Here is a 23,641-nt window from a genome sequence, read left to right as displayed (position 1 = left end):
ATATTATATTATGTTAAAAAAAGAAGAATGTTGATCACTCCAAAATAAAGTAACAATGCAAGTATCATCATGTAAAGAGATGGGAATATTGTTTAAATTCTGCTGAGTGTAAATTTTAAAGAATAAGAATATATGTTGGTAAAAGCAAGATATAAAATGTGCATAATTATTTATCCCTATAATGGAAATTCTAACATATCAGTGACTAAGGTACACTATAGTTTATAGTTTAAATCCAAACGTACATTTTCCATACCCTTGATGTTGTGGGGGCGAATATTTGCAGAATTTTGACAGCCCTCCAATTCATAAACGCATGCAGTATATTCTTAAAATGTTTCCAAAAAAAATTGACATTGCTTCAATTTGAATCGTTGCATTAGTACAGTTAGACTTAAAGCTATTGATATTAGCATCAGTTGGGGATCCAAAATAATTATTTATGCTTGAATACGAAATTCTGATAATTTCTTAAGGTAATTAGTTGAAGCGAGACGAACTCTGAGAGACTGCATACGATACTTGGCTAGAGTTATAATTCGGAGACAGATTTAACCTACAATCAAATATTGGAGGTATCCATGGAATAAAATACATTATCTTGCCGAACTGGATCCGTTATATTCCTTTCCGGGACGGAGTTGGTTGCAGAGATATACATATTATCACTTTTATTTATTAATTATTAATATGATTTGGGGGGACTTGTGATGGAGTTTTCTCTTTCTATTTTATTTACCATGGGTCTATTCCTCCCTTTTTGCTTCTTCATCTACAGGTGTTTGAATTATTTTCTCTTTGTTATAGAGCTAATTTTTTTGGCTTTTTCAGGATTTATTTATTATTTTATACAATTTCAGACACAATGAATATATGAATTGGTCAATTATATGGTTTATATAATCATACAACAATTATTTCACAAAAGGTATGACAAAAATGCAGCAAATAAATAGAATACTTTTGTCAAAACTCCTATTGAACACTAATATAAAAATTATGATCTGATATAAGGAAATGGAGAAAAAATATCTTCACATTATTACACACTAGAAAATATAGTAGTGTTTAATTTTAACTGCATATTATTGAAACCTCGAACTTGAAAGTTTTATTTCTCAAAAAGTAAAACATCAATCAATTTGAAATTTTACAGGATTATCAAAAAATGTGTGAAGATTACACAATAATCTCTTTTGATATCCTAGGTCAAATAAATAAAGAATTGTTGTGTCTGACTATTTCGAACAACCGACGATGCATAACCTAGCACATAACTCCGTTTTTTTATTTTCAAATGCATCTTTTTTTTTAAAAGTCTGATACAAACGATAAAATTCACCCATGGGCTGAAAAAGATGTCTCTAACTTTTTTTAATTGAAATTTTCAATTTTATTATTCAAATACAAATTAATGCTATTTAAGTAAAATTGATGTATAACATTTTCAAATAGTGGGCTGCTGTGAGACATTGCATTGAATAAAATAAACGTACACAGTCAATTATAGTTGTTTATACAAAATAAGATTCATATTTTTTCAGTTTATATAAAATTTATATCCATAATAAAAATTATAATATCAATCCTAGGAAAATTATTCGTATAACGACTCGTTAGAGACAATAAGAACATAATGACCGCTTACATTTTTAAATAAAAAACAACGAGTCTGAACTTCCCACAAAAAATTGGTTTTCAAATCACTAAAAAAAGTATATGCTAGTGTTTATATCTAGAACATAGGTGGAAATTGAGATTTATACATGTAGTTACCATTTGGGTGCCTCCCTCACCTCCAAACACACAATTTTACAAAAATCCCTCATGTATTTTCTTGCAAGTTGTCGATTTACTCATCTCACTTGATACATGATCATAATTGGATCGTTCTAAGCATGACATCATTTACAAATGTATCAATAAGCTTTTCTTATAATATTATAATATAGTATCGATAAAATACTATGTAGGATTTTAGTATTATGAAATTACATTTAACTTATTTTTGAAAAAACGTAGAAATAATATGACAATGATAAGTCTGGGAGTACTTAAGATATAGATAACAGTTAGCATGATTGACTTACTTGGATAACGACGTATGTAAGGTTCAAAAGGTTGTACATGTTTGTACCGGAATTTTATCAGAATGAGTAATGAGCTGAATACATATTTAGATACACAATATGACTTTTATATTTATTCCATTTACAGCTTAGCTTAAATTTACAGCTGCAATAAATCAGTGACAGTGTTTTTAATGAGACAAAAATACGAAAACTCTTCAAACATGTTCTCCAAGAGTTAGTATCTAAAGCATACAGAGGAATTGAAGGAAGATACTTCTAATTTGATAATCCATCTCAAAATATGTTTTTCTTCAGAACCTCATATATCACAGGCGATGACGAGATGAAAATTCATCTGAGGAAAACTACCAAGCTTCATAAGAGAGCAAAGTCGACTCCTTACTTTGGAAGAAGATTCCAGGATTGTAACAATGAAGAGATCCATTCACGATTAGTACGGAATTTCAATATTTCAAATATAATTAGTAATTACTTTATTTGAATTTGTACGAAGCGCGGTGTGATATTGAAATTGTTATTTTAATTATTTTTATTTATTACGGTCTATGACACCCTTATCGTTACATAGAAATGGTAAACATATAAAGATTAAAATAACTTACCAGGCTGATTTTGTTCCTCCCAATTTTAGCATGATATCTACAAGTAGACATAATAAAAAAGCTTCATTAAACTTCTCAAGATCATAATATCTATTCTCTGTTTACCTTACAAAGCCAATCAGCCTAGTAAAAAACCTTGTTACGTCTATCATGGACTACTAAAGAGAAGGACTGGAGGTATAATTGAGATAGCTATTGACTGCAGTCCTCGAATTTAAATATTTTTTCAATCATTTTTCCTCATTCATTTGTTTGTTTCACTTTTATAACTTCACAAATGTTAAGAATAAATTAGGTCGAAGGAATTCAGTCAACAGCTGTCTTAATTATATATTCAGTCCTTGGCTCGATATCTTTATTTCCCAATGATATTATACTATATACAGAGGTGTATAAAATATATCCTAAAAAGCGGAACTGACTTTTTCTAGACAACAATTTAAACATATTTTTTTTAATTTTCCAAAACTGTTGTCATTATTATTTAATTCTAGAATGCAAAACATCTAAATATAAAGTAATAACTAATGTGTGTGCTTATGAGCGAGAGAGTGTAACACTGGGGATTTGTTCGGGAATTTATAAGTTAGATTCATAGTAGAATCTAGGATAGATATTGAAATAATTCAAGTCTATATATTCTTGCTATATGCGGAGGGTATTTGTGTTCCTTTCCCTCACGACTGATCGTAACTGATCTAATAAAACTTCATGATAGCTGTGTAGTATTCACAGTGATGAATATTCTATGTCCCGCAAGTATGTTAAAAAAAAGAAACCAAAAATTAATTTGGTAACCCTCATAATTCGAAGAATGTTTGAGAGTAGAGCAGCTTAGCTGTCATGACGTTTTATTAGATTAGCTGTGAGCAGTACTGAGAGAGATGGAAGGAAAGAAAGAAAACACAAATCATACTCCATATATACATAGAAAAAAGTAAGGACATAGATAAAAACTACTCGAATGAATATCCTCAATTCAAATCTGAGTACAACGAGGACTAACATCTGTAATTCCAAAAAAGATTCTCAGTGTTACTCTGCTTCTTTCATAAGATCACGTAAATTTCCAATCCAACTTCGTGTCTATCAATAGTGTTTAGGTATGAATGGCTTCTCTATAGTATTACTAGAACTTAGCTATTAAGTATTAACCCATTATCTTAGTTTGTGTTTATCAACGATGAACGCCTTGTCAAATAAGATGAAAACGACTCAGCGTGGATCTTTGGTCTTTTGTCTCATAATCCATGAATTACTATACTATAAGGATGATCACTATCTACGCAATCTCTGAAACTCACCTTTTCAATTACTTATTCAAACGATATTGTTTATTATTGTTGCGATACTTAGGAGTTTTAATAATGCCATTAATTACATGCGTGCGACTCGTAAAAAGTAAAGGAATCAGTTCCTGAACAGTAGCAAGTCTTTGGAAGTCCTTATTTCTTCCTCAAATCACGAGGTGGATAAGTATCTACTTCATTGTCGTCATATGGAATTCAAGAGGTCAAATTTTACTCCAAAACAGCAAGTGTATTTCCTTAGTTATAGTGGTGGAGCATATCACCCTCCTTAGGGAAGGACTTTAATGAGAGGAAGATGAAAAACCCTAATCTGATCCCTCTTTAATTTGGATGAGCCTTTCTGACCTTAAATTTAATCAAGAAAGGATATATATGGTGGTGGATACATTTCAGGGTAATTAGTAAACAAGTTTTCTTAATTTACACGCTACAAGGTCAACATATAGGATTATATCTATGATATCTTTATAAATGATCAAACGTATTGCTGTTTTCGAGGAAAAGTTATCTGGATAAGCGTACGAAGACATAGCATATTTTATTCATATATAGCCTTATAAAAGTTATAGGGAGTATTGGGTGGTCCAGGGGGGGCCTCGCCACTAATGAAATAAGCCTGTCAATTACTCCTCTTAAGTCATTTTCCTTATCCCGTTCATTCCAAACCCAACTTTCATCCTTTGGCCATGACTCAAAAACCTTTTAAAACGCAACATTCATATGGCAACTACTTTCGTCGTTTCCGTTACTGTTGATCCCATCATTGACTGGGCATAAGCCTCATATCAATATATTTTATGAGTCGGAATGTCTTGATTGATAATCTCCTACCAATATAAATTTGACATTTCAATTTTTTCAAATAGTATAGAATTATAGCTTAAGGAAAAACGAAAAATCCCTTACTGAAGGTTATCAGATTACGGTATTTGTGAGCTAGTTATTTTATTAAGATGATTATTACATTTCCGTTTTAATGTTTCTGAAATCTTCATCTAAAATAATGGTCACGTTGACTGGTCAATTTAATTGCTTGCTCGAACTTCATATAGTTATTCAGAAACTTACAATGACTTTGCTTCATCAATATTTCAAGAAAGTTAGATGCTAATTCAGAAACCAACTACTTAGAAATATGGATACCTCTTATAAACTATCGGAACAACGGAATAGAGTCCAATTAAACGAAGCGTATTGTCATTTAAAAACGTGAATATTATATTAATTCAACTATAAACATACTATTTACATGGTCTGTTCTTAATAGTCTCTAATTATTTTACTTTAAAGCGCAAAACCTAACCAAATAAGGAAATTTGTGTTTAATATAATGATGATTATTTTTTATACTTTTATAATGCAATTTTTAAAAACTAAAATATACTGTTCAAATTTCTTGTTGGTTGAGAGTTATTGTATAATAAAGTTTTTTTTTTAATAATTTAATTTTCTTATATAAAACAATATACAAATTACAACTTTCAAAGCTCTCCATTTTTGATAGGAAATCGATAAAAATAAGCTTCTTATGCTCTTTAACATCTTTCCAAGCAACTTTTTCAATTATACAAGATAGAACTATTCATCTAAATGGCATCTATTTTTTAATAAAAAATACTGTTATCAAATTTAGTATAAAGTGAATTTTGAAGATTTATACGGATAATTATAGTCAGTTATATTTATATTATCTATAAATATTTGCATTATTTTTTTAAATCCAAAATATTCCAATGAAAGACTTGTAGTTCAGTCCTTGTTTAAAAATTAACTATTTATTTATGTCATCATTCAATATATTTATGAAGGACTACTAAAGAGTAAACATATTTTTCCTTCGTTATTATTACTTGAAAAAAGTGAGCTTCTGAGATTTGCCACCTTATAAAATTTCTACTCATCCATATATCTAGTAATTCTTGATAATGGTAATGCTCTGAACAAAAGTATGGAAAGAGTTGATTTTATTCACAAGAAACTGTTGTTTACAGTTTATCTATCGAATCCTACACGTTTTAATTACATAATTTGCGTTGATACCATTAATAATTTAGTTCTTCTTAATTGCAAAATTGTTATTGCCAAGAATCGGATTTAATATTATGAAGTGCCCCATAAATAGTTTCCAATATCATTGTCGAGACTAACAAAATTATAAAAACGTTATTGAAATTTTTATTCATGTCACATATTACTTGATTTTCATATAGGCCTAAATAAAATTGTTAACTGTACTAATTAAAAATAGATCTTATGTTAATTTTATAAATTGTAATGTTCCTTCACGTATGTTAAATAAAATATAATTTTATCAAATAATGCCACTAATCCATATATTTTCAAAAAAAAAATCAAATCAATTGTGTTTATTCAAAGGCTCTTTTCTTTGTACTTACGAGTCTATTATTAGTTATTTTTCCATTGAAGAAAGTATAATTTGTTTAAAGTGAAAGTAATTGTAAAATTAATTAACAATATTGTATTTCAAAATTATTTAATATTTCTATAATAGCTTTTAAAGGGTAAATTAATTGATGAATATTATTTAGTCACTTATAGTTTATGTAAAAATTTATGGAGTTTTTACAAGGATTCCAGATTTTTGGCATACCATCTTTGTAATCACGGAAGTATAGTCCAGAAGTTGTTCAAAGTAGAACGACACAGTAGAACCCAAATTCAAGAAAGGAATTTGGAACTGTGTACAAGTCATATAATTAATTCCAATAATCAACATTCCAATTTTGCAGAAGATATGACCAAAATGATTGCATCCTTCAATATTCCCTCCATATAGTTAATCATCCAAATTTTGTTAAGTTTATGGAAATTTACACTAGAAAAGTAATTTTCTCTCTCTTCTCCATCACCAGTCAATGGAGTCTCAAAGTAAAGTAGTCTTGACCAAGATTTTTAAAAAAAACTTGAGGGGAAGGATATATTTCTTGTATTGGACGAAACTACTGACATTCGACAGAAGTCCATGACTGCAGTGTTGGTTAATTTTTGGGTGGTCCTTATCTCATTAATTTGGAAGGTATCAAATGATAACAAGTGTTGCTGTAAAAAGTATTGGCAAGGTTCTTGTCTCTTATTTCAGAGGCGAAAGACTGAAGATTTTCGTTACCAATGGAGCTTCATATTGTATTAAAGTAACCCAAAAACCTTAAACAACATTTTCCAATTATGTTGCATATCACTTGTCTTGCTCATACGCTGAACAGAATAGCAACGCTCTGACCTGATTTCTTTTAAAATACAAACACTATCATCTCTGAAGTGAATATATATTTTTTTAATTCAAGTGATCCAAAAAAATTGACTACTACGCCAAGCACTTCAATTAAAGAGTATATGAATATTATGTATGGAAACAATGATGCAATCTATATAACAAAAGATGTTTTGAAGAATGATCAACTTTTGTAGGATATAATGTTTATTCAACACAATTATAATCCAATCCAGGTAACCAATAAAGCTTTGAAAGAGAAATTATCGCTACTCCCAAGTGTAACTTTCGTAGAAAATCTATTCCAAGATTTTACGTTCGAACTTTTCAAAATTAATGTCTGTAGATGGTAGGGATTCATCAATCTTAGAAAATTGGCACCATAAAACATCAATCACGATATAGAGTTTTTAGTATAAAAAAACACAGTTATATTGTTAAATTTCATTCCGAGAGGGTTTCCAACGTGATGCCGTACATAAATGTACAAAAAAAAAATCCCGTCTGATGAAGGCTCACGTCAAGAATAGGATAATCAAATGGAACATTAACTATGAGGATAGTTTAATGGTTGTATAATTTCTAAATATAATAATATTAATAAAAAATTTATTTTTTAATTTTAAATAATACATACCTATTACATTTTAATCTATCATTTTACCACGATTCCATTATGCAATTTAACTGCTTAAAATTATAAGAAATTAATAGGATAAAAAATAATTAAATCAATGTTCCATTGCACTATCATAATATCCTTGACATGACTCTCCGTCAAACGGGACCTTTTTGGTATATCTATGTCTGACATCACACTGAAAACTCTCTCAGAATCACAGTTAACAATAGGAGTGATTGATGGTTTCAGGTGCCCATTCTCTCAATTCGATTTATCCTTTGTTTTTCTCTATAACCTCCAGACATTTAGTTTTGATAGGTCCAAGTGTAATATCTTGGCATATATGTTCAACGATAGTTACACTTTTGAGTAGCAACAATCTCTTTTCCAATGCTTTAATGGCTACTTGTATTGGATTCAAATTGTTAGAATACATACTATTTCTGACAAAAGGGACTCATTCTTCAAAACATCTTTTACTTTTTTATTGCATCATTATTTTCATCCATACCATTAATATACTCTTTGACTGAATTGAAGTGCTTGGTATAGTATTCCACTGCTTTAAGCCAAGATCCCCAACGCGTGAGGATCAGTGCTGGTGGGAGAGGAACTTGCCATAAAGCAGTAAATTAAAGTTTTCTATCATCTGAATTAAAAAAATACTTTCTTCACTTCAGAGATGAGAGTGTTTGTTTTTTTGAAATACAGGGCGTAGCGTTGATATTCTGTTCAGACCATGAGCTATACAAGTTACGTGCAACATCATTGGAAAATGTTGTTTAAGATTTTTGGCTGCTTTAATACAATAAGAAGCTCCGTCGTTAATGAAAATCTTCAGTCTTTCGCCTCTGAAATCTGAGCCAAGAACGTTGCAGATACTTTTTATGGCAACATTTGTAATAGTTTTATTGTCGGCTTTGGTAACATTTTCCAAACTAATGAGATAAGGACGGCCCAAAAAATAACCATCTAAAAGACCAACCAAAGCTGCAGTCATGGATCGCTGTCGAGTGTCAGTACTTTCGTCCAATGCAAGAAATACATCCTTCCCCTCAAGTTTTTTTAAAAATCTTGGTCAACAATACTTTACTTTGAGACTCCATTGACTTGGTGATGGAGAAGCGAAAGGGAATTACTTTTTTCAGTGAAAATTATCCATAAACTTAACAAAATTTGAATAATTAACGATATGAAGTGGAATATTGCAGAAAACAAGCATTTTGGTTATATCTGTAGTAAAATTGGAATGTTCAGAAGTGAAATTAATTATATGACTTGTATACAGTTCCAAATTCCTTTCGTGAATTCGGGGTTCACTGTGTTGTTCTACTTTGAACATCTTCTCGACTATAGTTTCAAAATTACAAAGATGGCATGCCAAAAATCTAGAATCCTTGTCGTAACTCCATATAGTTTTACCAATATTATCAGCGATCCAGAAATATAATTTTTTTGAAAAATATATTTGATGAATTTAGTACTCAACTTTATTATTCAAACACAAGAAACGTAATGAATTATTGTACTTGCAATACCAAATCTCAAGTCAATACTTTAACTCAAACTTCATCACAAAGTAACTTTACACGTTTCTAAAACTTATGAAAATATCAATACGTAGTTACAGGCTACTTATTTATATATGATTAATGATCATGAATTTTGATATGTTTTCTCCTCAAGAATGAAAAAATAATGATTACAGCTTTTATTATTATAAGAATTACCAACTGCAAAAACCCGCTCCCGTCTTTGAGGAGATATAATATTCATATCTCAGTATTCAAATATAGATATAACTCACCTTTAATATGCTCCTGTATATAATGTATGTATTTACTCCTTTAATATTTTTCTAATTATTAATAAATATAAGTCCCTCTTCAAAAATTTACATATCAAATGGCGCAGTCGCCAGGTTGAATTGAACAAATATACCATATTCCAAAGTGTTTCGACTGTTATTGTATTTAATTCAATTTGACTTTATTCTACAAAATATCCAAACCAACAAAAGGTAATATGGTGGTATTAAGGTGGCCGTGACAAGAAATATGGACATATAACAATTATGCTTAGGAAAGCTGGCAGTCAGTGTGTACAAACTAGAGCATGCAGATAAATCTATATCAAAATTGAAACAATAATTCTGGGCCTCGATGACTCATTCCAATTGATGGGTGATATATATTCATGTGGAGAATTTGCGAAAGATGAGACCCATCAACAAAAGTTCGTCATTACAGTCACTGAATTATTCTTAAGACAGGATGAATTGGGTCAGATACATACACCAACATTATCTTCACATAAAACAAGTCCCAAATATCAAAAGCAGATTGACAAGTCCTTAATCAATGTATTCTTTCAGTTGCTACGCCAGTGGTATTTAGATTCTTGGAGTGAGAATATAACTGTTATTACTCTCCAAATAGTATTGAGAGTTCCGATCTAAGCGAACAATGAGGGTGCTTAAGCAAATATTTGGATCTAAAATTGCTGCAACTTCTTTCCACCATGGTCAAAGACGGATGTCTGGAGCATTTAAAGAAAGTTTTTCTTCGGAGGACTCCAATTTTAAAAGGTAAATAATTTTTTTAAATGCAACCAGGAACCTAGCGAGTCGTTTAATAACTGCAATTTGCGTTTAGAGCTGAATGACCATGAAGCAGGTCGATGTAAATTATTTATATAGGTATAATGGAGAAGGTAACAGGGACGTCTGACAAAAGACTCATGGAAGAATTTCTGTGAAGTCAGGATCCAACCCGAGATGAGCTTGGAAATGTAGACACGGCATAAGAGTCTGCAAAACCCCTTGAGGATAAATTTGATGACAGAAAGTACTCCATTAATGTATTGTCAACACACAAGCAAAGTAAAAAATCCAATGGCATAAAGATACAGCTCCTAGAACAATGCAGTACTTACGTGGTAGATGCTTTAGTTGTGGAAGAGACAACCCCCGCTGCTCCGAGTTCAGGGTTAGAACCCATACCTTTACAAAATGTTCGAGAACTGGTCATATTTCTCAGATATGCGCAGATGGTTAGAGTTATCATTCACGGTACATATCCCACTCAAGAATAAGGGAAATGACAAATTCTGAATCTATACAGCCGGCCTCGATATTGTTAAGAGTGAATCATCCATTAAGAACCCCACTCCCTGTCTTACAATACAAACCTAGAGTAGGTAAATCTTTCAATAGGAGAACATTCCAGGATACAGGTATAAGCGAAATCTTGGTTTCGAAAGACCTTGTAAATAAATATGGTATCAAAATAGACGATTTAAACATGAAAATAAAACAGGACTGATTAGCTATGGCTCTACGCATTTAAAAATTTGCCTGAAAGATGAAATTAAGAAAATGATTTCAATAAGTGTGTTCGTCACTCTGGATTTAAAGACGAAATATTATCATTTTGACCTCATTTAGCGTCACTCGGCGTATTCCTATTTACTATCCAAATACAATTTTTTCAAACCAATCTTTTGGCACTTTCCGATCATTTTGTATTATACAATTTTATAAATGAAGTGTGTTTGCCTTCCTTTACGTATATTTTAATATATATTATTCTCTTCTGCATTAGCCAGTTTATATATGCAGTTCTGTAATGTTTTTAATTTATATATTTTGTGTCAGATCCTTAATTAATTAGTTCTCAAGATTTCGGAGGGGTTGTGTAATATTCATCTATAGATATATGTATTTCACCTCTTATATGCTCTTGTACATAATGTATATTATATATAAGTACACTTTCTAAAAAGTCATTTCTTCTTTAAATCTTGTACTATCACAATAGCTTAGCTGGTCTCCTCCCAACATTCTTTAAATTGCCAGGATTACCAAATTCACTTACAGTTTCTTCAGTTTTTCACACCGGCAGCACATTTTTATGCATTACTGACTATATATATCACGTTAAAAGAATTGTGCCCTGTTTTACATTTTGTCACTTATACTTTTTTTTTACCTTGCTATATTTTCCTGACACCAAGGAAAATATACATTAATCTCATTTGAATAAAATTTGGAATGTCAAATACTATTTTACTATTATTAGGAAATTTTAAAATGAATTTTTAATTATTTTGAATAAAAAAGGATGCTAATAAAATTTTTAAGTTTTATTTTTTGAGCTTAACAGAGGAGTACAAAATGAATGAATTGATCCGACAATTAGACAGTACTTTTCCTTACTATTGAGATCCAAAAATTAAATTAAATTATAAGTGTTATGTCTTTTTCTTCAATTATAAAATATAGAAGAATAAATCATAAATTTGAATATCTTCATATTGCATGACGATGTAATTTTTGGATCTTTTCATACTTTTTTACCCATACAGTTATTCATTTACATTTTTGTATAAAAGTGAATAAAGCAAAGTAAAAAATTCTGTTATAAAGTGATATTAACCACTACAGGTGTTTCAAAAGGAGAAATGCATAAATGTGTGTGCATTGATGTGATAATACATGTAATTCGCACAAATATTTCCTTTTAGTTTTGATATTATGAGTATTCTTATGTAGTAACTCTAAAATTTTCTAAAGTCTAACAATAATAACAAAAAGGAAGAAAATATGCTTACTTAAGCAAATCAATTTCGTGTTTTATATTTTGATTGTGTATATTTTAAATAGCTTTAACATTTTGTTTTTGGGCACTTTTGAGATTGAGATTTAGTCAATAAGTCTTTATATCTAAAATATTAAATCTAAATTATAATCTGCATATAAATATCATCATAATTTTTAAATATAACTCCTACATTTTATAAATAAATATCTATTTATTATACCTAAACAAATAATAACTTTTACTGATAGATATATCCTTTTTACCTCTAAATTTAAAACAAATTTTGAATAAATGCTAGTTATGTCTTGTGAACCTTTTTATTATGTAAGAAATCCCATTCTTTAGAAAAAAAAATAAAAATGTTCCTTTTTTTTTATTTGAAAAAAGATTTTGTTTTTTGGATTCAGATGTACAATCTTAATCATTTTAAATTTTGTTGTCATACGAATAGATAATTTCATATTCTAGGCATCGCTTAAGCAAAAAAAAGTATACTATCTTCCTTTTATAATAATACCAATTTTAAGTATTTTTTAGAAAAAAATAAATTTTTAATAGTATCTTAAAAGCATTATTTTGTATATTTGGTAGGAAATGACAAAATAATGTAAAATTTCCTACATATCGTATTTCTTATACATGATATTTGATAATTTTAGTTATTTTTAAAATTATAACATTCTTAAAGTAATATTGTATAACAATCTTTTTATAGTCTTATAATTATATGCAGGTTTTTCGTTAAGTTTGGCTAAAAAAGCGCAAGAACTAAAACTGGAAAAACGTAAGTCAGATAAGCTGTTATATCAAATGCTTCCTCCAACTGTGGCAGAATCACTACAAGCGAAGAAGCCAGTAACTAGTGAAACTTTTGAGTCTGTCACAGTTTATTTTAGTGATATTGTTGGTTTCAACGAATTAGCTGCTGAAAGTACACCAATGCAAGTAGTTACTCTGCTAAATAGTTTGTACAAACTATTTGATGCTAGAATTGATCGCTATGATGTTTACAAAGTAGAAACTATCAATGATTCGTATATGGTTGCATCAGGGTTACCAGTAAGGAATGGAGATAAACATGCAGCAGAAATTGCAACAATGGCTTTAGATCTGTTGACTCGATCATCAACATTTATAATACCCCACAGACAAGGAGAAAAGTTACAATTGAGAATTGGAATTCATACAGGGCCAGTTGTTGCTGGTGTAGTTGGTTCTAAAATGCCTCGATACTGTCTTTTTGGAGATACAGTTAATACTGCGTCAAGGATGGAGACAAACGGTGAAGGTAAATGTCCATATTAAATTTAGCACTTAAACACCCTCATAATAACGAATAGCTAAAACAAAAATCACTTAAATTCGCTACAATACCAAAAGGAAAATTCATTGATGCAAAATGAGTGTTCCTCAGTGTAATTTAATGTATACTTATACAAATACATATAAATGTAATTATAATTTTATAATGTAATTCCTACATTTTATTAATAAATTATATCTAAACAAATAGTAACTTTTACAGATAGATATAACTTTTTTACCTTCAAATTTAAAAGATTTAAATAAGGAATGTCGACTATCTAAAACAAAGATAAATTAATATACTATTTGGATCTGATCAACTGTAAAAAGACTATAAGGAAATTTAAAAAAGGAAAAACGGTTGATCCTAGAACTCTTTCTTCTTTTTTATTAATTATTTAATAAGTCGTGTGAGCGATAACATCTACCTTTAAAAGTGGAATTTTAACCTATGCTTGGTGTAAATTGATTTAAAAATGCATAAAAGGAAAAATATATATGAATTTCAATATAATTATAATATTTTCCCTATACTAATGCTATTTTATAATATAATAGATTCTCCTTTCTCTCTCCCCCAAATCATATAACAGGCAGCTGATATTAACAAGGGTCTTAATTCAGTAATACTATTTTTCTTACTCTTGCCTTCTCCCCACGCCCTTACACAAATCCCATCTCTATTATAACATTGTAAATTAAACCATTTTTAACCAAATATAGCAATAATATTTTTTTCTTATGCATCCTAATAATATTAGGAGCAAGTATACCTTTGTACTTGAACTATATCTATAAATATACTCCTCTTAAACTACGGTCCTCCTGATACAACTTTATACAACTAAATATTGAGAGTCAAAATCTAAGGCAAACTAATATACTTTTAGACTGGATTGACCGTAAAAATCCTATTATAGCCAAACAATATCTTACTTTGAAAAAATCATCATTGACACTGAAAAAGCCTAGGTAGATTTTAAGCAAATTTTGTTTCAGGCAATAATTAATGTGAAATTTTTAATGTAAACAAAATGGGCTACAGAAAATTATTATAAAGACAGATTTACACAACGACAACCGTAAGTAAAAATATAAGTGAAGATTATAGTTCTAGCTTCCATAATTTTCATTGTACTATCCTTGAAATATATTTTTTCAATTAATAAAGTTGTCATCACTTATACTCCTACTCATTATCGTAAATGAATAAAATGACGATTCAAAATATGTTCTGATTCAGCAAAAATAAAGTTATCATGATTTATTTTATGTCAATTCTTAATTCCTTGTAGTATTTGGTTGGAATCTTCATTATGTCTTTCGCCCAAATAGATAATTCATTTTTATAGTTAATATTGGGTTCCCCATTCCTTCGATTTAGAAGAAACAGGAGTATGAATAGTGAAAAGCAAATTGATTGGCTATTATTAGGGATGTAATTTTCTTAGAGAAAAAATACAGTTGGATCATGATAAAAGAACAAACGGTTGGTACTGTTGATCATTTTTGAAATTATACCAAATTATTTCGCAGATAGTCGTTGTGGAAAAATTGGCCTCTAAAAGAAAAATTGCTATCTACTTTCTTTGTAAATAATGTTAAAAATGCATATAAATATAATTATATTATTATTGCTACAATTATACTACTATAGAAGTTTCTCCTCCCTGAAGCGCTACAGCCATTTCTCCAACCACTCAAATCCTAAAATAGACAAATGACGTTAATTTAGATCTTATTAAAGTAGTACCACAAGTTTCTCTCCGCCTTTTCCTCACGTTCTACAAAAGCCCCATCCCTAACTATAATTGAGGATACTGCTTTTGTTGATAAATATTACAATTTCATTATTGGAAAAGGAAAAAAAATTGGTAGTTTGATCTTTAAGAGTAACCTTCCCGTCTAAAAGAAGAATTAAAAAATTACTACCTACCTTGGTTGTAGATATTTTGTTAAAATGTTTATAAAATTATTACATAACTTTGTTGTAGATATAGTTAAAATATTAAAATATATACTTACATACATGATAATTTGAAAATTGTTAAAACCCTAACGATTGTTAATGAAAAAAAATTATAAGATAACAACATATCTGGTAATAGAGTTAACTCATATAAAATATAGTGATCCTTGCTAGCTAACACGTCGTGATTTATTTTTTTAGCTGATCCGATATTTTGGAATTGGTAATCTGATCAATTAATTTTATTTAACTCCTGAGAGGCGAACTTCTTTTCCTACTACATTCAATTATATTAAAAAACTGATTGAAGATTCGTTTGTGCTCATAAAAGACCAAGAGTAACCTTGAGGATTTGTTGCAGAGTTATAATTGTAAGTTATTGTTGCACTCTGAGTAAAATTGAAGATCGACATCGGAGTCATTCTTGTCAGTGTCCGTGCTTATTTCCTTCTCCCCCTTCTCGCTTGTCACAGCAGATTGTAGCTGGTCGAATGAAACGTCAAGGCAGCTAAGCTGCTTCCCTCCAAAACATTCTACAAATTGTCATGGTTATTATGGTAATTTTTGATTTTTTTAATACGTCCGAAATAATCACAATATTCATCTAGTGCTGTTTGCTCGCTGATACGTTATAATTTTCAAAATTGGAAGAATAATTAATAAGCACATTTATATTTTGATCTTACTGACTATACTTTTTTTTATATATTTACACTAAGGTATATGAAGAAGCCGTTAATAGTGGGAGGTTCAAGCATCATACAACCCTAGGAAAGTTCACATTAATTCCAAAGAGCGACAAAACCCCAAGCATATCAATAATCTCAGATCTCTGACATTGCTCCACACTTCTAACAAGATATTTAGAGAAATTTTAGCCAGAGGCTAACAAATAACTTTACCATCTATTATCAACAACTCACAAAAAGTATTTATGCCTGGCAAACGAATGGATGTTGTGGTTTGAGGGGTGATGGACGCCATATCTGAAAGAAATAAAAAAGGATACTTATGTCGTAATTTTTTAGGTGAACTTCAGAAAATCATTTGACAGTATATCTCATGAACATATAATACTCACGTCGAAAAGATTTTTTGGAGATAAGTTAATCAGAAATCTAATCTGCAAACAGTATATGCAGATTATAGAAACGGTTTTAAATGGCAAGGGATGCCAACAAGGCAATCCAATTGCTCCTAGCCTCTTTATTCTCGCACTTGATACATTGATCCGATAAATAAACTCATCGAACCATATGGACGACATAACAACTTTATTCCTTGGGAATCAGAACAAGTAGAAAAATCTTTAAGTAGGACATTAAAAAAAATTTGGGAAAATTTCAGGTCTACTAATAAATCTGAAAAAAACTCATTTACTGACAAATTTAGAATACGAATGTTTCATGAAATGGTACAATATGTTCTGAAGATTAAAATTCTTGGTACTTTTATATCACTTAGAGAAAATTACATCTCTAAAAGTGAAAAACAAAATGAGAATAAAAAAAAAAAAAACATTATTTAAGATTCTTGTTTGTACTAAATACCAATGTACCAAATATGATACTCATGTAGAATACCTTTATTCTGCTGAAAATCACCAATCTGATACGGAAAACACCTTATAATGGAGAACTTGTCACAAAAATAAACGAAATATGTTAGACTTCTTTATTTTCTAGAAGTAAAAAAAATTTACATGGAAACGAATAACATATCTGTAGCAATTTTCATGACTCAAAAGAATTGTAGGAAATTATTCGAACGGGTTGGAAATGCATCTTAAAGGAGAAGCTGTTGTTGACAGTATATGGATACAAGAAGTACAGAAGTTATAGCTCCATATCTGTAGGCGAATATCTTCTTTAAGGATCTGCAAACCTGTGTTCCTCTCAAATTTTTGGGAGCCATTGGGCGAATCTATATCTTTTGGAGAATAGCATCTACAATATTAAGGATTAGTCTTCGAAGATAGTTAAAGCAATGGGCTGGCAGGAACCTTTTATTTAAATAATATACTCGACTTTGTGTCAAAGATATCAATAAAAAGGAAATTTGATTAAGTTGATTTTCAATGAAAACCTAAATTTGACCTAAATCAAGGAATTGTAGATTAAGAGAGTTCTTAAAAACATAAAAATACTTGGAAGGGAGATTAGACTGGAGGATGATATTCATATTTTCATAAGGGGACTAAAAATCGACAGATTCGGAGATTACAGGTCCTTCAATATACGAAATCTATGGGCGAAGAGGCTTTTGTTAAGTGAATATTTTATGCTATAAACTGTAAAAGACTTGGCTTTTTCATCCATTGTTTTGTTAACAGAATCACGAAAAATACTTTACCATTTGGAAACATTGGAGGAGAGACAATGTTTATTCATTAAAATTTAAAAAAAAAGATCCTGGAACTTTTTTTTTTAAATGTAAGTATACTGAAGAGATAAGGATAACAGATATTGTAACAGAGAAACAAAGTTACATTAAAAGCAAATCATTTTCGTTTTATCTATATTGGACCACATGAAGAGAATATTAATTTTATAAAAAAATACCCTGCGTACTTTATAAATTTAGAAGTACGAGGACTCCCTTCCCAGATTTCGATTTTGTATATAAGATTTGCTATATGTACTACATTTACAATTCTATGAATTATAAAAAAATAATAATGTAATTTAAGCAAGAAGTCTTATATTGTATTATTAAGAAAAGTTGAAGTAGAATAAAGTTTTACCTAGGTATGAAAAAATAATATATATTCATATCTTAGTTATGTATTTTATGAGGGGAACTGTACAAATTTATGATTAAGACATGAATGTAATACCCAAAAAATCCAAAAAAGAAGGGCAAAGTTTGTTGAGTTCAAAAAAAGCTTATTTTGACGACCAATAATGGTCCAAGTAGTTGTCTTCTTCTACTTGTGACGTGTTTTATTATATATTTACATAATATGGGGTTGTTTCTCCCGATTAGCTTTTTGAAATAAACAAAGATACAGTGTATTTTAGTTTTAGCTGTTTTCATGATTTTGATTTATTATATAATATGCAAAGAGGAAAAAATATTGAAGTAATAAATCTACCCATATTAATTAACAGTTGACAATAAGAAAAATGCAGAAGGCTAGCTAACATATGTTTTCAACTTTTTGATATCATTTTGTCCGTCGATGTTCCATGTAGATAAAAAAGCTCGTAGTGTCTCTTCTCCTTCTAAAATTTGTTTGATTTGAATAAGTGCAAACTTGTGTATATTATTTTACATGTATGTACATTGTACGATTTTAGAAAAAAATTTCAAGGAAAAAATGGCAGGAGAAAAAAAAGAAAACGTATACAATTGAAAAAAATGGCACACGGTCTTTTTTAAACTGATATAATACCCATCACCAATATAAAATATATTATGATAGCAGAAAAATAAACAAACACAACAGAGATTCCAATGGAAGAAGTGCTAATGACTTAATTCTCCGTTATCAATTATAATATCATTAGACATGATTGTTTATTTATATTGGACAAGATTTGGATTGACAAAAAAATATTTGCTTAATTCTAGGCAAGAGCAGCGATTTCCACTCTGTTATTACCCAGGATGTGTAAGATGAAGAGGTTGTTGGCTGTGAAGTGACAAACCATTGTGAGGATTCGGGCAGGTTAGTCAAAGGTCGAGCTGTTGGAGAGAGCGAGGGAAATTGTAAAGCTCAGTACAGTTGGAGCAATCTGAAATTACAATAGAACAATGGTCTTTATTTCTTCATAAACCTTCTTTCTTTTCCAAAGAGAATAAAACAAGCTGCCTTACGTAGTTACCTAAAGGGCTCGAATTGTCGAAGTTGCTCATCTATGACTAAGAATTTATACTTCAAATGTATCATATATATTTTTATGTGTATTTTTGTAGTATGATACAATTACCTTTGAATATGTCAATATGCTTGTAATAAATAATAATGGTCTTTATTGATATTTATCAAAGAAGATGAATATTAAAACTCAATATATTCATTCTTTTCAATTTAGAATGAGAATCCGGCTCCCACTTCATGTAAAAAAATATTAATGTCAATTTCTTTTGTCAATGTTTAATTCCATCAATTAATTTAGTTATTGAATAAATGTAAATACAAATTCAATGAAGACAGAAACGGGTATAAAAAGTTTATTCAACACTCATGCAATTATTTAATTCGGTTAATTAAGGTACGTATGGTCATTTTTTCTCTATGGGAAGGTTTCAGGCCCTCAACGATTTCAGGTGCCTTATATTTCTCTTAACTGGATTATATTTTAAATGTTTGCATATTTGTAACTGTTTTGTCTATTTAACTATAGTTTTACCTTTCAATTACAGATAAATACAATCTTTTTAATTTATTTTGACCATAGTGGTTTTAAGACCATTTTTGGTCATTTTTAATACACTAAAAAAATTAAAGGCCGCAAATTGTTAGTTTCATTTATAAAATATATATATAATAAAATTAGTGATTTCAATCGTTATTTTTGGTTTATGGATGTTTAAAAAATGCATAATTTTCAACTAATATATTCTTGGGAAAAAATCAAAGAAGTCGCTAAAGATGATTTAGATAATCATAAAAATTACATCTATTTGTGAATTTGTGATAAAAAGTTGTTTTCATAGGATTATCACAGCATGAATATGATACATTGTTTATTATTTTAATGTTGAAACATATAAAAAATAATACAAAAAAAATAATTGGATAAACGGAGAGACATATTTTTAATTTAGGTGTGTTTTTCATATGCTTAGATAAATCTTCATTCATTAAAGATAGAAATACTTCCATGTTCTCTGAAAATTAGGGCAAAAGAAGTGATCCGAGATACTTTATCCTCAACGAGAGATGTTCAAATTCCAATATCTACGGGAACAATGGCATTGAAACTTTATCCAAAGAAGAAAACCAAACCAACCTCAGCCTCAAAAGAGTAGAGTCGACTCCTTCCTTAGGTGGGAATCTTTTCAATACAGATGTATATAATAATAATTTAATAGATTAAATAATCGAAACTACGAAGGGATTCATTCACGGAGAGCTTGGAATTTAAATATACGAGTATTTATTACGGGGTCAATATACGATATTAAAATCATATGCAATAAGATAATTTTGTTGTGTCTTTGCTCGTACAGCCTCCTAAATATAGGATCATTCAAGAAATATAAAATCGAACGAAAATCTTTAGAGATGCATATCTTTTTAATAAGGTTTAAAAAAAATTAAATATGGAATAAATTTCTATGATATTCCTTATCCCTAAAAAAGATGAATAACTTATAAAGGTCTGAAGAAAAGTATCATTTTTCATATTAAAAAAAAAGCAGAAAATATCTCGAGTTCAAAACAAGATGCTTGAACAATGAAACCACTTTATTAAAGAAAATACACTAGAACATAAATTATATAAATTGTTCTATTATTGGTACAAAATTTAACAAAATCTTCCATTTTTTTAGATTTCCAATAAATTATTTTGACCCACACCTCACTAAAGGACTCTAGGGAAAGAGTGGTGAAGGGGAAAATAAACAATTCAATCTAAACACAGGGAAGAATTTGTTCCTAACGTAATCGCCCTTATTCTTCTCTTTTCATTAGGGGGAGACTCACTCCTTCATTTAACTCCCCTCCCCCCACACTGGCTGCGTAACCAGCTGGAGGAACAGGTAGCAGTAGCTTCTAATTAAGACCATCAGAATTGAAAACAACAAAATTCTACCTTATTTCTTACTTGCCTTGAGTGTCCACTTAAGGCCTAGAGTCCTTTACACCTTACAGGAACGGGGATATAGTTTTATTCTTAGACACAAGCGTTCGCATAAGATAAATATCACTAAACGTGGTTATATACTAAATCTCATTGTATCATACTAGAAAAATACACTTAAAAATTCGTTGATAGAGCCAATAAGTCACTTGTTAGGGTTCTCCTAAGTTGCCTGGATATTCAAGTATGAACTCATGGTCCTAGATAAACAACATCGAAAATTCGAGTCCTTTAGGTGGACAACAAAGAAGGTTTATGAAGAAACGAAGAACATTGTTCTATTGTAATTTCAGATTGCTCCAACTTTACTAAGCTTTACAATTTTCCGTGCACTCTCCAACAACTCTACCTTTGGCTACCTGCCCGAATCCTCTCAGTGGTTTGTCGATTTACAGCCAACCACCTCTTTTTTTGACACGTCCTAGATCATAACGAAGCGCAAATCGCTGTTCTTCCCTCTTATTATGCAAAAGTTTTTTTGTCAATCCAAGTCTTGTCCAATATAAATAAACAATCATATCTAATGATATTATAATTGATAACGGAGAATTAAGTGATTAGTTCTCGTTCCATTGGAATCTCTATTGTGTTTGTTTATTTTTCTGTTATCATAATATATTTTATATTGGTCATATCATTTTAAAAGAATCTTGCCATTTTACGTTTCCTTACTTTTCTCCTGACATTTTTTCCTTGACATTTTTCCGTTACCATTCTTTCTAGACACCACATTGTACGTATATTTAAGTTTATATGAAATCATAAATAAACGATTTTTTTTAACGCTAATTTTTTTAAATTTGGATGTGTGTTTTTTTTTTTTTTTTAGATTAAAGTCTTTTAATAGCGAATTATTTTAAATTCATATACAAGGTCACTTTCATCTCGTCCTTTTTATACTGGTATTATTAACTTCTTTCTTTAAGTTCTGTATCATTTCAAAATGATGAAATTAACACATTTTAATTAGGAACCTTATTTAATTAAATACATTTAGAAGTTTACAATAAATAAAATCTCACTGTCAATAAATTTTTGATCTGTAATTGTTGCACATGTTAATAATGAAAATGCTTTATTTTTTAGTTTTGTTTATATTCCATCAAAATGGAAATAGACATTCCAATATTCATATAATTTGGAGATAAAATGCATGAAAATAAAGTTTTATGTGGAGCTGTTAGAGTGGATATACAAGGGCGAAAATGATCAATGATAAAAATTAAGCGTGTAAATTTATAAATCACGTATAAAATTTGTATTAAATAATTGTATAATTTCAAATATTGCGAATTTATCATGGAATATGTTCATATAGAACTTAAAATAAGAATAATATTAATAATATTTTGTTATTTGTTTTAGCAATGAAAATTCATATTAGTATGGAAACTAAATTATTACTCGATACTCTTGGTCGCTACAAGACGGAAAGAAGAGGATTAGTAGAAATTAAAGTAAGAATCTAAATTTGTATACTTATAGATAAATTAACTTTTCTTAAAAGGGTAAAGGATTACTTGATACTTATTGGCTATTAGGAAGAGATGATGGATTACAAGATGTTGTTCATATTAATGAAAGTTACAATACAGAAGAAGGTCCAGATTATATGGAAGAGTTGAAAGCTTTTCGATGACAATTTGGCAATTTGTGGAAGATAAAGAAATAATTTTTGGATTTGAGTAGATTCATAATTTAATGAAATATATATTTACATTATTTTTTTTTTTAAAATCCGACAGTTATTGGCATATGCTTTGCAAAATGTTTTGATGTAGTTTCAATTTTGTATGCTTCAACAGATTTTATTGATATAAAAATAAAAAATATTGAAAAGTGATATTGTAAGATAAAAACTGATTAAAACTTTTTAGTGTGTTCAACCATACGACTTACAATATTAAAACACGTAAAAAAATTATTATCATCAAAGTTCATTATTGTATAAAATATATACAAATAGAGAAGTTAGTATGGAATAATTAATATCTGAATAAACATTGATAAACGACATCCCCACCAACGAGGAGTTCGTCAAAAAAACATGTCGGGCGATATTGCGGAGACAGATCACTTATAAGATGATGCTAA

The 23,641-nt window shown here is 29.5% G+C and overlaps 1 protein-coding gene and 1 long non-coding RNA gene across 4 annotated transcripts in view; one reads left to right on the top strand and one right to left on the bottom strand.

Annotated features, from left to right (window-relative positions):
* The window catches only part of LOC121126774 (uncharacterized), a 28,645-nt gene extending 5,255 nt beyond the window's left edge, over window positions 1-23,390 (top strand). The window contains exons 9-11 of the mRNA XM_071891861.1: window positions 13,195-13,748; window positions 22,913-23,004; window positions 23,055-23,390. Of these exons, the coding sequence (XP_071747962.1) occupies window positions 13,195-13,748; window positions 22,913-23,004; window positions 23,055-23,186 (778 nt within the window). The 3' untranslated portion in view covers window positions 23,187-23,390. The remainder of the gene's footprint in view (window positions 1-13,194; window positions 13,749-22,912; window positions 23,005-23,054) is intronic.
* On the bottom strand, window positions 15,017-19,312 carry LOC139906654 (uncharacterized). 3 transcript variants are annotated; one of them, XR_011782333.1, is made up of 3 exons: window positions 16,816-19,312; window positions 16,430-16,720; window positions 15,017-16,355 (listed from the first exon to the last, which is right to left on the bottom strand). It is a non-coding gene; the product is annotated as an uncharacterized lncRNA (long non-coding RNA). The 3 variants fall into 3 exon arrangements; XR_011782332.1 differs by having other exon boundaries at window positions 15,017-16,585; window positions 16,658-16,720; XR_011782331.1 differs by having other exon boundaries at window positions 15,017-16,720.
* Window positions 23,391-23,641: the final 251 nt, after the last annotated feature.

The sequence above is a fragment of the Lepeophtheirus salmonis genome, chromosome 12 (genome assembly GCF_016086655.4).
Source record: "Lepeophtheirus salmonis chromosome 12, UVic_Lsal_1.4, whole genome shotgun sequence".
NCBI lineage: Eukaryota > Metazoa > Arthropoda > Copepoda > Siphonostomatoida > Caligidae > Lepeophtheirus > Lepeophtheirus salmonis.
The sequence above is the reverse complement of the archived record's forward strand: the minus strand, read 5'-3'. Positions and strand labels throughout refer to the sequence as shown.